The sequence below is a fragment of the Trichosporon asahii genome (assembly GCF_000293215.1).
Source record: "Trichosporon asahii var. asahii CBS 2479 unplaced genomic scaffold scaffold00070, whole genome shotgun sequence".
NCBI lineage: Eukaryota > Fungi > Basidiomycota > Tremellomycetes > Trichosporonales > Trichosporonaceae > Trichosporon > Trichosporon asahii.
Window position 1 is genome coordinate 637,198 of NW_014040855.1, and position 14,601 is coordinate 651,798.

General features: G+C 61.0%; 6 protein-coding genes across 6 annotated transcripts; 2 read left to right on the forward strand and 4 right to left on the reverse strand.

Annotated features, from left to right (window-relative positions):
* Window positions 1–99: 99 nt before the first annotated feature.
* Window positions 100–962, reverse strand: A1Q1_04067 (uncharacterized protein; the record flags this gene model as incomplete). Its single annotated transcript, XM_014322444.1, has 7 exons — window positions 100–112; window positions 160–257; window positions 314–391; window positions 456–564; window positions 615–754; window positions 812–861; window positions 923–962. 7 exons carry the CDS (start codon window positions 960–962, stop codon window positions 100–102), a joined length of 528 nt encoding a protein of 175 aa, XP_014177919.1.
* A 466-nt stretch (window positions 963–1,428) lies between these two features.
* Window positions 1,429–2,648, forward strand: A1Q1_04068 (uncharacterized protein; the record flags this gene model as incomplete). Its single annotated transcript, XM_014322445.1, has 4 exons — window positions 1,429–1,668; window positions 1,709–1,930; window positions 2,175–2,413; window positions 2,474–2,648. The coding sequence occupies 4 exons, from the start codon at window positions 1,429–1,431 to the stop codon at window positions 2,646–2,648; spliced, it is 876 nt and encodes a 291-aa protein (XP_014177920.1).
* Window positions 2,649–2,843: 195 nt separating this feature from the next.
* On the reverse strand, window positions 2,844–4,275 carry A1Q1_04069 (uncharacterized protein; the record flags this gene model as incomplete). Its single annotated transcript, XM_014322446.1, has 2 exons — window positions 2,844–3,805; window positions 3,993–4,275. 2 exons carry the CDS (start codon window positions 4,273–4,275, stop codon window positions 2,844–2,846), a joined length of 1,245 nt encoding a protein of 414 aa, XP_014177921.1.
* Window positions 4,276–4,863: 588 nt separating this feature from the next.
* Window positions 4,864–8,227, reverse strand: A1Q1_04070 (uncharacterized protein; the record flags this gene model as incomplete). Its single annotated transcript, XM_014322447.1, has 2 exons — window positions 4,864–7,617; window positions 7,793–8,227. 2 exons carry the CDS (start codon window positions 8,225–8,227, stop codon window positions 4,864–4,866), a joined length of 3,189 nt encoding a protein of 1,062 aa, XP_014177922.1.
* A 2,972-nt stretch (window positions 8,228–11,199) lies between these two features.
* A1Q1_04071 (uncharacterized protein) lies at window positions 11,200–12,936 on the reverse strand (the record flags this gene model as incomplete). Its single annotated transcript, XM_014322448.1, has 3 exons — window positions 11,200–12,735; window positions 12,800–12,854; window positions 12,896–12,936. The coding sequence occupies 3 exons, from the start codon at window positions 12,934–12,936 to the stop codon at window positions 11,200–11,202; spliced, it is 1,632 nt and encodes a 543-aa protein (XP_014177923.1).
* Window positions 12,937–13,327: 391 nt separating this feature from the next.
* A1Q1_04072 (ndufs7, NADH:ubiquinone oxidoreductase 20 kd subunit) lies at window positions 13,328–14,432 on the forward strand (the record flags this gene model as incomplete). Its single annotated transcript, XM_014322449.1, has 5 exons — window positions 13,328–13,361; window positions 13,404–13,442; window positions 13,504–13,632; window positions 13,816–14,182; window positions 14,339–14,432. 5 exons carry the CDS (start codon window positions 13,328–13,330, stop codon window positions 14,430–14,432), a joined length of 663 nt encoding a protein of 220 aa, XP_014177924.1.
* Window positions 14,433–14,601: the final 169 nt, after the last annotated feature.

Here is a 14,601-nt window from a genome sequence, read left to right on the forward strand (position 1 = left end):
GGCGCTCCCCTTCCTGAGGTAGTGCTGACTGACATCAGCTCAACAGACCAACATTGACTGGTATTCATTGGCTCTCACTACGAGAAGCTGGCATCCGAGTTACCAGTACCACCTGGCATAAGAACTGGTCGTCAGCTTGGAGAGCCACCCACAACTCACTCAGGAATCGGCGCAATGTCTCCCCCTTGAGCGAGCATAGCCTCGTACTCCTCGCGCACAGCGAGGAAGACGGCCATCGTCGCGCGAGCATCTTGCACCTGGCTGTCAGCTGTCACGCGTCGTTCCCACCAGCTGCTCCCTGTTGGGGACCTACCGGATCATGCTCTCCCTCCTGGATCTCGCTACCAAGTACCTCCTTCGCGAGCGCCTTCAGGGGCGGGAACACGCCGTCCTGCGTGCATCCCACGCGAGTGCGGAGGGGGTAAAACAGCGCCGTGTCGCGGACGTCCTCGTACGTGTGCCTGTGCCCCAGCGCCTGGAGGTCGTTGAAGAGCGCGTGCCCGACCAGGATCTTGTCCTTCAGCAGCGGGATGACAGTCGCGAAGACCTGCTCGAACGTCGGGGCTGGGGGTCAGCTGGTACCAGAAGCCCTGTAGCTATGTTGGGGTACGTACCTCCTTCCAGGTCCTTTGCCCGGATCCCGCTGTCTGTGTGTCAGCTGGGGAGACGGGTAGAATGATAGCTCACACTTGGTCTGGTAGTCCCTCACGTTATGGGGATGCACGAAGACGTAGGAGTGGTACAGGACCTGGCACTGGTGGTCGACGAGCGCGATGCTGCTGTCAGCTATCTGAACGAGTGCTTAGCTCACCGCGCCAGCTGGTGTTTCGTCGTCAGCACCATCTCGCAGTCTGTCGTCAGCTGTAGGTTCCATACAATTCGGCCACCAGCTGCTGTGCCCCTACGCCGGTGACCGACGCACCTATGGCGACATAGCGCTCCAAAGGAGGCAGCTTGACCATGGCCGCGGTTGATCTGGTGACTGGTGACGATGCGTGTGACGATGTGGACAACGCTGAAAGCACATTTGGAAGGGAGGAAGGGCGCGTCTGGATCAGCAAGGGGGCGGACGGGGAAGGTGGAGGTTGGAGGTGGAGGTGACTGGATTGCGCGACAACAATAATGGCCCCCGCTAGGACGATCGGCGCGTGCCTGGCGGGAGGAAAGTTGCCACCACACGCAGACACATGACGCAGCGAGGGCAGCTAGAGCACAATCGAAGAAGTTTGAGCCTCGTGGATCGATCCACTACAACTTCTTCTCAACCGACAACATTGCTTCGTACCGTGGCCCCTCTCAGAATACTCTCAAGCGGCGGCATCCCTCTGGTGCTCCTCCGACACCGTCTACAAGCCCCCACCCCCACGACGAGCTGCAGCATCAGCCGGCAACCTGGAACCCGGGAACTCGACAGAAGGGCCTCGCAGGATGGAGGAGATCCCCTCACCGGGTGTCCCAAACTATGTCTCCGAGCTTGTGTCTTATCTCTCCCGGCGGGCAGAGCTACAAGGCTGGGTGCCAGACGGCACCCTCCTCGCTCTCTGGCTCATGACACTGATGAACCGAGGCTGGGGCGGGGGCGGGGGCGGCATCATCCTCGACGTCGACGTGTCCTCAAGCCGGCGACCAGGCGGGGCCATAGGCCGAGCAACGAGGCAAGCCGTAACCGTAAGCTGCTTCGCCGTTGGTGAAGCTGACGATAATACAGTTATGCGAGAGCGTGTTCGGCTTCCGGACGAAACTCCTACACTTGAACGCACACAGCACGGCGTCCTCTGTCTCGCTGACTGGTGCTCAGGCGTGCGTCGTCACGGGGCTCGAGCACGTCTCCTCCCCCGTTGCGATCAAGTTACGCCGCGAGGTGGAGGGGAACGACGCCCTGCTCATCTGGGTCCGAGACGAGGACTATGACGCCTTCCCGCCGTGGCTGGTAAGTCTTCTTCGAGACTCTCAACTGACACCAGCTTAACCTCTTCGCGTGCTCGATCCGGATGGCGACGCTGCCTGTCCCGACGGCGCCGCCGGCCGGTCTGGGGGTGCATGCCCTGCTCGACCCGGGGTACGTGGCGGATGTGCGCTCGCTCCTGATCCCGACGCACATGCACCCGCCGCTCGAGATCTACGTCTCCAACCTCGTCTCAGCGCTAGCCCTGCACCCGACGCTCGTGGCGCAGCTGTCCCGCTCAGCCACGGCGAGTCTGGACGCCTTCGTGCGCGCGCACACAGTGCTGTCGTCCTCCTTCCACCTACCTCCCGGATGGAGGGAGGCGATGGCGGCATGGAAGAAACGTTCGGGACGCTCCGCGACGCCCTTCACGGTCGGCGAGGGCGGGATGGGCGACTGGGCCAGCAAGGCGGGCGAGAGGCCCAAGCCTGCTGCTGTGTTCGGACCGGAGACGCAGGTCGAGGACTGGTACGTTCGGCCGGAGAATGCGAGGGCTGTCTTTGCCATCGTGATGCGGCACCGGTGCAGCGAGCGCAGGGGCGGGGAGAACATGCTCTATGCGCTGGAGGGGAGCGCAGAGGATAGAGCGAAGCACTGCAAGTTGCCCCACGTGGGAGAGTTGGATGAGAACGACAGGAGGGCGGCGCAGAAGAGGAGAGAGGACCTCGATGAAGACCTGGTGGATATCCTCGAGGAGGTGTGAGTGGGATCTCGCAGTTGTACAGCGTAAAGGAGATGTGTCAGTTGTAGCTTATCCATAATGAATAATGATACACATGCTCCTCTTGAGTGGCTGCTCGTGCACTGCTGATGGCTTCATCTCTATGACAAGGGTCTACTAACAACTTCTATGGACATGCGGATCGGGATCACTGTACTTCCCCAGCTTTACCAACGCCTAAATCATCTCCTCCGGCGCCGGTTTCTGCCAGCTGACGCCCAGCGCCCCCCTCTCCTCGAGCAACCCCCTGACCTTGTCACCAAGCTCGCTCCTCTCCTCTCCATCGCGGACCTTCTTGAAAGTCTGCAGTGTCTGGATCAGCTGCTCCCGCGTCGTGCACCCAATGACGCAGGGCACGACCTTTTCCTTGCCCCGTTCTCCCATGCTGAGCCGCTTGTATCCAAACCTCAGTCCTTCCTCTTCAATACTGCCCCCCTCCTTCTTGCAGAGCTGGGCGGCCTCGCGCGCCGAGTCCCGGAGATGATCGACGAACACGGCGGGGTGCCACCCCGGCGGCCCCGCGGTCGTCAGTAGGCCCATGGAGAGGGGTGCGGCATTGATGACCTGCCTGACGCCGGCAGAAGTGAAGGCGGGGAGGTACGCTTCGAGCGCGCTGTTCTGGAGCGTAAAGTGGGAATAGTTCTGCACGACATCCACGCTCTCCCCCGTCTGCGCCTTGATCATGCGGCAGAACCGCAGCAGCGTCGGGAGCGGGTATCCCGCCAATCCGCAGGCTCGGATTTTGCCCTCTTTCTGCATCTTGCGCAGTTCCTGGAACGCAGCAAGTACCGCGGCGTCGCCCTCCCCCCGCGGGTTATAGGGCTCAGCGAGACCCCATGCCTCCGCCTCTGCCTCCGAGCTCAGGGCGAGCGAGTGGTCCCCCGCCGGCATGGGGAAGGGGAAGGACGAGAGGAACTCGCAGTCGTGCAGATACACGACGTCGAGGTACGAGGTCTGCAGTCGGCGAAGGGAGCGCTCGACCGAGGCGCGGATGACGTCCGGACTGTAGACGTGGTCCTGCAGCCGGGGGCCGTACTTGCCCGCCTTGGTCAGGAGCTTGTAGCTCTCGCGAGGGTACTGGGCGCGGAGCGAGGCGAGGGCGTGCCCCAGAATCGTCTCGGAGGGGTGGTAGTGGGGGGCTTGGGTGTCAGCGCTAGCCTCTTTGCTCTTCTCCATCATCGTCGTTAGCTTATGAAACGTGCCAGGGGAATGCAATGTTAAGCAAGTCCTGTAAGCCTCCCCGTGCGCAGACACAGACGCGGAGCCACGCTGCCCCGCGCCCCGCCGCAGATTTACTCTCGCTCATCCCCCCAAGCCAACACTCACAAGTATCGAACCCGTTGATGCCCGCGTCAAGCGCCGTCTTGACAATCTTGAGCGGCTCATTGGTCCGGACGTGCTCCTTGCTCTCGTACACGCCGTATCCGAACGTCGCGCAGCCGAGCAGGAGGTCGCTGTACTCTCCCTCCTTCGGGGGCAGCTTCAAGCTAGGATCGAGGGCGGGGACGTCGACATCGGTTGGGAAGGGCGGGATGGGCTCCTCGGGCTGGTGCGGGTGGTTCGGAGCCAGATCCATGTTGATGTTGGGCGGTCTGGAGGATGCGGACATGGTAGAGGGCCGAGATATAGGATGCTCTCTGGGTGGGACGGGCTGGGAGGGCAGGCAGAGGCCGAGATACCGGAGCGGTTGGCTGAGGGGGGCAAGAAAGTTGAGTGCCTTGTTTAATGGGGGCCGATACGCCGGAGGTTCGCCGCGATTTCGTGCGTATTCCCGGCGATGGCTCAGGAACCGACCGGCTCCGGATCGCGTCATTGCCCACCCAACTGACTCAGAAGTCTGCACTCGACCTCACACCGCGCCTGACTTTACGCCTCACTCGAACAATCTTTGCGCAGGCACATATGTTACATTCTATTATACCTAGGATACAGCCCGTTCTGGTTCAATGCAAGGAGTGTGGAGTGTGTCTATGGATGATGAGTGTCCGTCAATCAGGGAAATACGCCCGGGGTGAGCGGGTGTTTACAGTGTGGAGGGGGGCAAGCGACATGGCGATCTTGTCTAGACGCGCAGGTAGGTTCTCGGTGGGTGTCGCGGGTAGTCCACGACAAAGACCGGGTCGAGCACGGCAATGCCGTCCGGCCGCGTGCCTAAAGAGAACCGTACGCGCTTGCCCTTGGACGAGGGTGAGGGCTCCTAAGCCTCGTCGGTCGTCCAGTAGCCGTCGTCATACGCCTCGACGGGCGCGTCACCGACAATGTGCTCGCGGGTCGAGTTTGTGCGCTCGGCTGGCGGGCGGCGCTGCGACGACACACGGCGCTGCGTGTTACGCTGCTTCTCCGCCGACAGGGGCGAAGGAATGTGCGGCGCAGGAGGCGAAGGCACATTGCTCGACGCCATGTACGGCGGCGTCACAACCGAGCTGGGAGCGACCTCGACAATCGTCGAGCGCTGCGCCTCGAGGCTCTGTCGCTGCGCGGTCTGAATCACAGGCTCGTCAGATGACAGATACCCGCCCGAGGTGAACGCGCCAGAGTACAGCACCTCGCCCGAGGAGAGGGCGTTGGTGCTGCGGCTCGGGAAGAAGTTGGCCGAGTTGATGGGCGAGCCAGAGTCCGCAAACGAGTTGGAGTTGAGGGATCGCGAGGTGTCGTCGCGGAACTCGGAAAAGTCGATTGACGGCAAGTTGTCAGACGAAATGAAGGGCGCCGGTTGTCCGGGCGCAATGTGTCGCGGGAATTTGGGGTAGAAGCCCGGCAGCGGGCGGGGTATCGGTCCGGCAGGGGAACGCGCGACGTCGCCAGCGGCGAGCATGTCGGCGGTCTCCGAGCTCGGTATCGGGACGCCGGGAATCACAGACGTGTTGACGACCGAGTTGTTAGCTGTTGACGGAACGCCGTCGGATGGCAGCGCCATCGGGGGAAGGTAGTTGGACTCGTCCGACCAGTGGAACGACGGCTGGCTCTCCCAGCTCGCCAGAGACTCGCCACTAAACGTGCGACGGCTGGGGCGAGGGCCAGATTGACCAGACGCAGACTTGGGCACCTTGGTCACAGCAGCTCCAGCGGCAATGCCTGCAGCAGCTGCGCCAGCCGCAGCCGTCTTCTTCATCTTGGGCGTCTGGTTCAGCGAGGCGTTCGGGTCGACCGAGCCAATCATCTCGCCCTGGCCAACGAACGATGAGCCGTGCGAGTCGTCGCGCGTCTTGAGTGCCTCAACCTTGTCCTCCAACTCGGCCGCGTCGTCGTTTCCGTCAGCCGCCCCGATACCGCCAAAGCGCGGCATTAAGGGTGTCGCGAGGGGCGTGCTCTGCGCCGTGGTGCCCGAAGAGATGGAGCTGTCGTCGAGCTTCTTCTTGGCCTCGGGTGTCGCAACCAGAGTCGAGGGTGTGCCCTGGGCACGCTCGCGCTTCGCGAACGGGTCCGAGTCCGCCTTACTGGAGAAGGACACGCGCTTCTGGTTCTTGCGTTTCCGGTAGCAGCAGAAGAAGAGGAGAGCAAGCAGGCCGAGGACGAGAAGACCGCCAACGATTCCGACAACGCAGCCGATGATGACAGCCTTGTTCGACTTCTTGCCGACCTTGCCGTTCGGAACCGGGGCGGAGCTGTTGGTTTGCGGCGGCTGCTGGACTCCATCGATCGGGATGAAGACCTGGGTGGTCGCGGCGACATTGTTGACGGTGCCCATGAAGGTGAGGTTGATCGAGTTGTAGGTAATGTTTCCCGGGGGAGTACCGACGAGGGTGCGGTTCTCGTAGTAGTATGTCAGCCACTTGGCAGCCTCGGCGGGAACGACAGTCGCATTGATAGAAGGAGAGTCGGCGGCGATGTACGGGCTTAAATTGTAGGCAAAGGTCTCGTTGACGGCCGCCTTGCCGTTCGGCAGAGTAAAGTTGGTGAAGAAGTAGGGCAGAATGTTGAGCTTGGTGTAGGCCAGGTAACTGAGAGAGTTGGAGGCATTGACAGACGCGAGGCTAATCGGAAGGTCCATCGGGACGACAGTACCGTTGACGAGGTCGTCGGGGGTCGTGCCAGAAATAGTGTTCGTCTTGTTGTCGAAGGAGAGCCAGTGGAAGTTGCTCAGGAGAGCATTCACCTTGAGCGCGGCGGCGTCAACATTTTTGCCGCCGACAGTCACAGTCGAGGTATCAATCTTGTAGTCGACCTTGGAGCGGGCGACCGTGTTGATCGGCTGCCACTGACCAGCGAGCTCCACGGCGTCACCTCCACCGACGGCGAGGATGAACTCGGAAGTCGCAGCCCTGTAGCCCCAAAAGTCGGTGCCCGTGACGACGATAGGGAAGACACCGCCAGAGGGTGCGACACCGTTGAACGTGAACGTGCTGTTCGAAAACTCGAGCCACTGCGGCAGGGGCTGTCCACTCTTGAGCCTGGCATCATAAAACAGGCGCTTGCCACCCTCGGCACGCTTGAACGTGTTGCCGTTCCAGCCAAGGGAGAAGGACCAGCGGGGAGGCACAGTGACGCCTTGGTTGTTAGCCATGATCTGGACACTAGCGAGCTGGCGGGACGAGGGATCCTGGAGCTGAGACGAGAAGGCCATGCCGACCTGAGGTGCGGGCTCGTCAGAGACGATCAGGTTGATGATCGTGCTGGTCGTGCCGTTGCCGTCGTTGGCGTTCAGAGTAAAGTTGTACTGACCGACGTCCTTGGACGAAGGGTTTCCCGAGAAGGTGGTGACAGGTGAGGAAAAGTTGAGCCATGACGGCAGACCGTCGACAGAGTACTGGATCGGGGTCGAGGACGTGAAGGAGCCGGGAGGATGTCCCACACAAAGTCCTCGCCGACGCGGGCGACGGGCGGGAGTTGAGACTGCGGAGGAGTGACCAAGTTGGGCTTTGCTGCGGCGAGAGTCACCCAGCCCAGAAGGCAAAGATAGGCGACCGGCCAGCGCATGGCGCGGTAGTTGATAGAGGTGTCGTTGTTGATGCTGAGACTTTGTGAAATCGTTCTGCTCGTCAGTACTCCGAGGTGTGCGATAGGGTGATCAGGGCGGCCAGAGGCGGAGGATGATCAGTGATGGCGATGGCCGTGATGGGCAAGGGGCCGCGGTTCCCGTTTGAGAAAGGGCAGAATGTTTCGGGCAGGGAGCAGGAAGAACGCACCAAAAAGAGTGTGGGGTTTGTTCTTTGTTGTTGAAATGTGAAAGCTTGGAGAGGAGGAGGATGGGTCGGAGGAGAGGGCACAGGAGACTTGAGTCCGCCCGGAGAGGAGTAGGAGGTGCGTCGGTGAGGAGGAGGAGGAGGAGGAGATGACGAGGGAGTCGGGAGTGAAGAATGTGAGGAAGATGGAGAAGAAAGAGGGGGGGGGAAGATGACGATGAAGGCGAGGGTTTGGACAGCGAGGAGTGTCGAGGAGGGTGTGCAAAGCGCTGGAAGTAAGCTAGTACGGCACGGCGGGGGACTAAGGACGCTAAGACTCGCAAGATGAAGAGCAAAAGTCAAGGGGATGCTGCAGTCGACGCGCGCAAAGACAGTCAGGCCATCGCGGTCAGGCCCAGGGACGCGTCTCATGGCGGCAGGGCAAGCAGGGGCACGCATTGTTTGGCGCCCTGCACGCCCTGACGCGTCCTCCCACCCGTGCCTAGGAGCCGGTCACTTGCCCTGGCCATGGCTGCTGCACACGTCCGTGCTCAATGCCCTTTTCAATCCAGGCGCTTGTGGGTTCCTCGCAACGCCATCCATTCAATCCCTCCCTCGACACCCGGTGCAGACCCATTCGATTGCGAAAGACGCGTGACGCAGTCAAACAGCGAGCAGCAGCAAGCAGCGCACTCTGCGAACTGCGATCAGAATTCCACAGTGACTGGTTGCACAGTTCTTGCTTAGGCATCCCAACTCACACACAGCACAGCGATCACTGGATCCACCGCGATGAGGTAATGATGAAACCTTGCTTCTCTTCCTTTGGGAGCTGATGGAGCGTGAATGTGAAGGAAGAAGGAGGGGTGAAGGAAGAAGGAGGGACGCACAGACCAAAAGCCCACTTGCAAGACCAAGCCAATCGCAGCGAGTGCGCGCCTCGAAGCTTTGCATTGTGCGCGCCCCCGTCGCCTCATTTATTCTCGCTCATGACTGGTGCAGAAACGGGCGCGCGACTGCCCGACAGCCGCGGGCCCATCTCAAGTCCCCCCAAAGTTCATGAAGGAACGCAGGAAAGCTGCGAGGAACGGTAATGTTCTCTGTGCTTCTGTGCTTCTGCCCTTGAGCGCGTCAGTCTGCAGTCTGCCTTCTCTTGCGCGCTTGCGCCATAGCAGGCGCGAAAAAGAGGGTCTTCCTTGCCGTCCTTGCACCTCGACGAATAGTGACTGCCAGGTGTAATGGCGCGCACGGCCTGCGCCATCTCCAGCCTCCAGATATGAGGGCATAAGAAGAGGGCTAAGAGGGGCGCAGAAGCTGGCGCACCCTGGGATTCTGCTGAAGAACCTCCTGTGCGCCTGGACGAGGACTATGAGGACCGAGGGTCCTTGCAGCCTCTGCCAGCTCTGCAGCCTTGCAGCTTGCGGGCTTGGATGCCACCACCGAAGGCATGCTCTGATGTGCGCAGGGCGTGCACGTCATTGGCCCCCGTCGCGTCCAGCGCGTCAGTGCAGGCTGCATTCCCTGCAAGCCAGACTTTGGCGGCGCACATATTCTCGTAATTCTCTTGCACGCCTTGCATCCAGTCACATCCTCTCTCCGCGGCCATCTCATGAATGCTGAAGAACGGAAGACGGAGAAGAGATTGGATTCCAGCAGCGCTATCGAAGAATGAATGGGTGATGCCGGGGTAACGCCATTTTCGCGGCATTTGTCGCACCAACCGGATCGCGCCTGCCGTAGCGCGCTATGCGCGTCGGACAGGCTCATCATGGCGAACACAGGGCTAGGCAGGGGGAGTCATAAGCCCGAGAGACGAGCGGTCCGTTTCCACAAGGGGCAACTGCACTCTACCCAGCCCCTGTGCATGTGCATTCTCGCATGCGATTAGCTGACGCTCATGAGCAGCTGAGCATGTCAAGCAAGGGGGGTAGCGTAAGCCAACACTAAAAGTCGAGCAGGGGCGCGCGTGTCATTTATGGACGATCAGCGAGCCAAAGTTTGCCCCTCTCATTGAGTCTGCAATGAGCAAAGGCTGGCAGGCATCTTCGCATGATATGCTTAGCGACAGCAAACCTAAGCCCAATTGCGATCGCCAGGATACATCCTTCTTGGTAGAAAAAGCCAAAACACACACAGAGATAAACATGTAAACAAAGCAAAAGAGTGTGTGAGTCTGCGACTGTGCGAGTCTGAGAAAGACGCGATCAAGCCAACACGTCGTAACGATTCAGTCTCTTGGCGCATGCAGTGTTCGCCATTCGGCTCCAAATCCCCATCCGACGGTTGCAGTGACCTACTTTGTTCTGGAGACAGCTTGCCAAAGTGACAATTTACACTGTCCGAGACAACAACGGCACGCAACGACAGCGATACACACATGACGCCAGTGTCGTGGATGGCTTCCCGAGAACATCTCGCGCATTCGAACGTTCGATGCTTCCGACTTTCCGATCGAGCGCTAGAACGTCGGATGAGTAGAAAGTCCATTATTGACGCGGCGTCAGTGGTATGATTCAATCAGCTCGATTCCGCTGCAGCGTTGAATCCGTGGCGATGAATACGGTCGTGACTTATGGTGTGGCGCCGACCCACTCCGCACGCACTCCGCGTGCTCCGCACAGACACAGGACGGGCTCACGTAACGGAGGAGCCGGTGCTTGTCCGACGAGCTGCCGGGTCGTTCCAGTGAACTATCTGTCCCTTGACTCGTCGCGTGTGCTGTGTCTTCTGCGAACTGACGGGTTATGGCGAGTGGAAGGGAGGTGGAGGGGGAGGAGAGATGTAACGGACGGAGAGGGATCGTCACGCATTCCCGGCCCAGGGCAGGTACTCACCCACTCACCCACACACCCACACACCCACACACCCACACACCCATGCGTCGGCCGGATGTCTCGGACCCCTGTATGCGTGTGTACGTGTGTCCCAACTTTCAACGTCATCCTGCGCTGCGTCCTGCGCTCAGGCTCCCGTCGATCCTGGCACGAGCGCCGGCCAGGTCTACCTCCCCTCGCGGTGACTGATGTAATCCACCATTAGGACTGGTTATTGGGGAGGTATGTTACAGCTGTAAATACGAAGGTTGCGGCTCAGGTCGCGGCTCCGGATGCTCCAGGCTGCGTTACTACAATGAAACAGCTTCGCTGGATGGGACTGGTCACGAGGTGAGGGGCTCCCCGTCCGGCCGTCCCCTATTAAGGAAGCCAATGACCTGTCTCTCCCACATGCAGCCTCTTGTGCTCCGACGCCGTGACATGAGCCATAAGTGTGGCAGATGGCGGAACTGAGTGAATGTCAGGCGCTCTCACAACTCCCTGCTGAAGTGAGTGTGGCAACGGAGTGGCAGATCTGCAAGTCTCGTCCAAGTGGTGATGAAATGACATGAAAATGCTATTAGCCCAGAGTCTACCCGGCTGTTCTAAGATGTGCGTCTACTTCCTGCTCCTAGCGGCCATGGCGGCCCTGCGCTTGGCGCGCGCCTCGTCACGGGCGAGCTGCTCGTCTCCTCCGGCGGTAGCCTGCGCCTGCGCCTGCACGCTCTCGGGCGCCTTGTCCTGCTGCGCAGGCTCGCTAACGCGCTCAGCGAGCTGGGCGGTGCCAGCGCGCTTGTTGGCCCTGCGCTCGTCCTCGATCGCCTGGCGGGCGCGCGTCTCGGCGGCCTGCGTGCGTGCCTTCTCCATCGCATTGCTCTGCCAGTCCCGGATCGCCTGCCACGTCTCCTTCAGCGACGGGTTCGGGTTGACGTAAGCGTCGGCCGGGGGAGGGGGGAGCGAGGCGCCCTTGTAGTCCAGGCCGAGGGCCTTGCGGACAAAGGGCAGGCGGAAGACGGCGCTCTGCGTCAGCGTGATGAGGTTCGCGGACGTCCAGTAGAACAGCAGCGCGGCGGGGAAGGTCGACGTGAACGCGACCAGGAGCGGGGAGAGGGCGATCATTCCGTTACGGAAGTGCGCCATCTGGCGCTGCGAGGCGGGGTTGGAGGCTCCGCCACCCATGCCGTCGGCTCCGAGCTTGAGGACGAGGATCTGGAAGGCGATCGAGGTCACGGGGAGAATGTAGAGCGGGTCCGGGACAGTGAGGTCGAGCACCCAGCTGAAACCACCCTCCTTGAGCTGCGGGAAGGGGAGGGACGCCATCTTACGCAGAGCGTAGAACATGGACAGGAAGAAGGGCACCTGGATCATGGGCAGGAGGAAGGAACGGAAGGGCGAAACGTCGTGCTCCTTGAAGAGCTCGAGGAGCTTCTTCTGCACAACCATCATGGTCGTCTGGTCGCCCTCCTTCTTCGCGTCCGTCATGCGCTTCATCAGTCCGTTCATCTGCGGCGCAACAGCCTGCATGCGCGAGGCGTGCTTCATGTTGCGGATGACGAGCGGGAGGAGCGCCACACGCATCGACAGCGTCAGCGCCATAATCGACGCCCACCACGGCAGACCGGTAATGTCGTGCAGGCCGACAAGAGCGTCACGAATCCATCCCGGGGCCGAGTACCACGAGTGGTCGAGTCCGATCAGCTTCAGGTCCGACAGCTTGACGGCAGCGTGGATAGCCTCGGGGCTGTTGAGCACGTCCTCGAGTGGCAGGCCAGAGTGCGTGACAAGGTCCTCCAGCGTCGGCGTCTCGGCGTTCGCGGGCGACTGCGGGAGCAGCGGTGTCGGGTCCTCATGGAACTTGCCATCGGGAGTGTTGGCAGTGATGTGCTCGGGGGCGTGGTGGGGAGCGGCAGCAGCGGCGGGGGCAGCAGCAGAGGTGGCCGCCTCAGTGGCCTTCTCGGCGGCCTGCGAGGCAGTGGCAACAGGGGCCTCGGCAGCCTGCTCAACGGCGGGGGCAGCAGCCTTCTCGACAACGGGAGCAGAGGCAGAGTCCTTGCCGCTGAAGATCGACAGGTTACGAATGCCGATCGGGGCGGCACCGCCGAGCAGGACCGGGTTGGCGAGAGCCGGCCTCTTGCTGAGCGTCCGAGCCGCGGGCTGTTGTCAGCTTTCGGTCTAGTCACACGCTGCTCGGCGGTGCGATCGGGGCGCAAGTACTCACCTGGGCGGCAAGGGACAGACGGCGGACGTGAGCCTGAGCAAGGCCGGGCGCGAGCCTACAGGCTGTCAGCAAAGGAACAGCAAGGTTTATGCTTACCTGCTCTGGAAAGCCCTAGCGTTGATCGACCTCGCAAGCATGGTCGGCGGTTTTGTTGTTGGATAGAGTGATCGGAGACGTTTCGTCCAACATTATTTCAGACTCCGTCCGGTCTTGCGGCCTGAAACTGGAAAAAGACTCGGAGTGCGCAGTGTGTCCGAGCGCACCGCGTGGTCGAATTAGGGCCGGATTAGGAGCGCGCCGGTATTCTAATCGAGCACCAGGGAGGGCTAATCAAAGGGGCCGGTTTTGAAATGAGACGGGGTGCCACAGTCGAAATAACGCCGGGACGGACAGTCAGGCTGAGCTCCGCCAGGGGTGTAAGCCAATCACCGCGAGGATGAAGCTCAGATGTGGGTGGTGTATTCGCTGCAAGCCGCTCAACCTCAGCTGCTCAACGTCAGTTAGTCGTCAACCCCATCACCACTCACCATGTCGACGGCCATGTTCACCGGCCTCCGAACCGGTATGCGACTCCGCCCCCGACCTACATGCTGACCCCCCACAGCCTCGCGCGCCTCGTCGTCGGCTCTCAGGCCTCTTGCCCGTACGTCTCCGCGCGTCATTCCCGACCCCACCTCCATTCCGACAGTTACTGACCACTTCAGTCCGCTCATTGAGCACTTCCGCCGTCGCGCGCGGCGAGGAGGTTGGCCAGTGGAAGGGCCCCGTCCTCACCGAGGTTGCCAACCGCGAGAGCAACCAGACTTCCCTCGAGACTCCCCGCAACGGTGCCGGTGCGTGTTATTTGTTGGCGACGGATCGTTGAACGAGTGGCCAATGGTGGACGGGCGCAACCGGGAAGGATCTTTCAGACGATCGCATAAGCGTGATTAACTGCATCCTGTCCTCCGTCACGTTGGCCGTGTTCTGGAGCCGTCGCCACTGAGCTCACGGAGTCTCGCCAAGCTAACAATCAGAGTATGTCCTCTCGACCCTTGACAAGGTCGTCAACTGGGCTCGCCAGGGCTCCATGTGGCCCATGACCTTCGGTCTTGCGTGCTGTGCTGTCGAGATGATGCACATGGCCGCCGCCCGTTACGACCAGGACCGTCTCGGTGTTGTGTTCCGTGCTTCGCCCCGTCAATCCGATATCATGATCGTCGCCGGTACCCTTACCAACAAGATGGCGCCCGCTCTCCGCAAGGTCTACGACCAGATGCCCGAGCCCCGTTGGGTCATCTCCATGGGCTCCTGCGCCAACGGTGGTGGCTACTACCACTACTCGTACTCGGTCGTTCGTGGATGTGACCGCATTGTCCCCGTCGACATCTACGTTCCTGGATGGTGAGTCTAGAAGTCGAGGTGGCGAGGAGGCAACGTCAGGCAGACATGGATGGCTCTTGAACGGAGCAAGAGCGGTGGAATGTCCTGAGTTGCCACTATCTCGTCCCTCGCAGGAGCTACCTAGCCCCTTGGGGGAGCAATAAGCTGACATGACAGCCCGCCGACCGCTGAGGCCCTTCTCTTCGGCATGCTCCAGCTCCAGCGCAAGATGCGCCGCAACAGGGCAGGTGTTCGCTGGTACCGCAGCTAGACGTAACGACGATTTAAAAACAGCATATGCACTTGATATAAAAATTGGCCCTTCTGGAGCAAGGTGGCCAACAATCAGCAGGGAATGAGGTTGGGAGAGTTATGTGCGGATCGATGCTTATGTGCGGATCGATGTTTCGGGGCGCTGGAGGCAACAGTCGTGCGTCGAA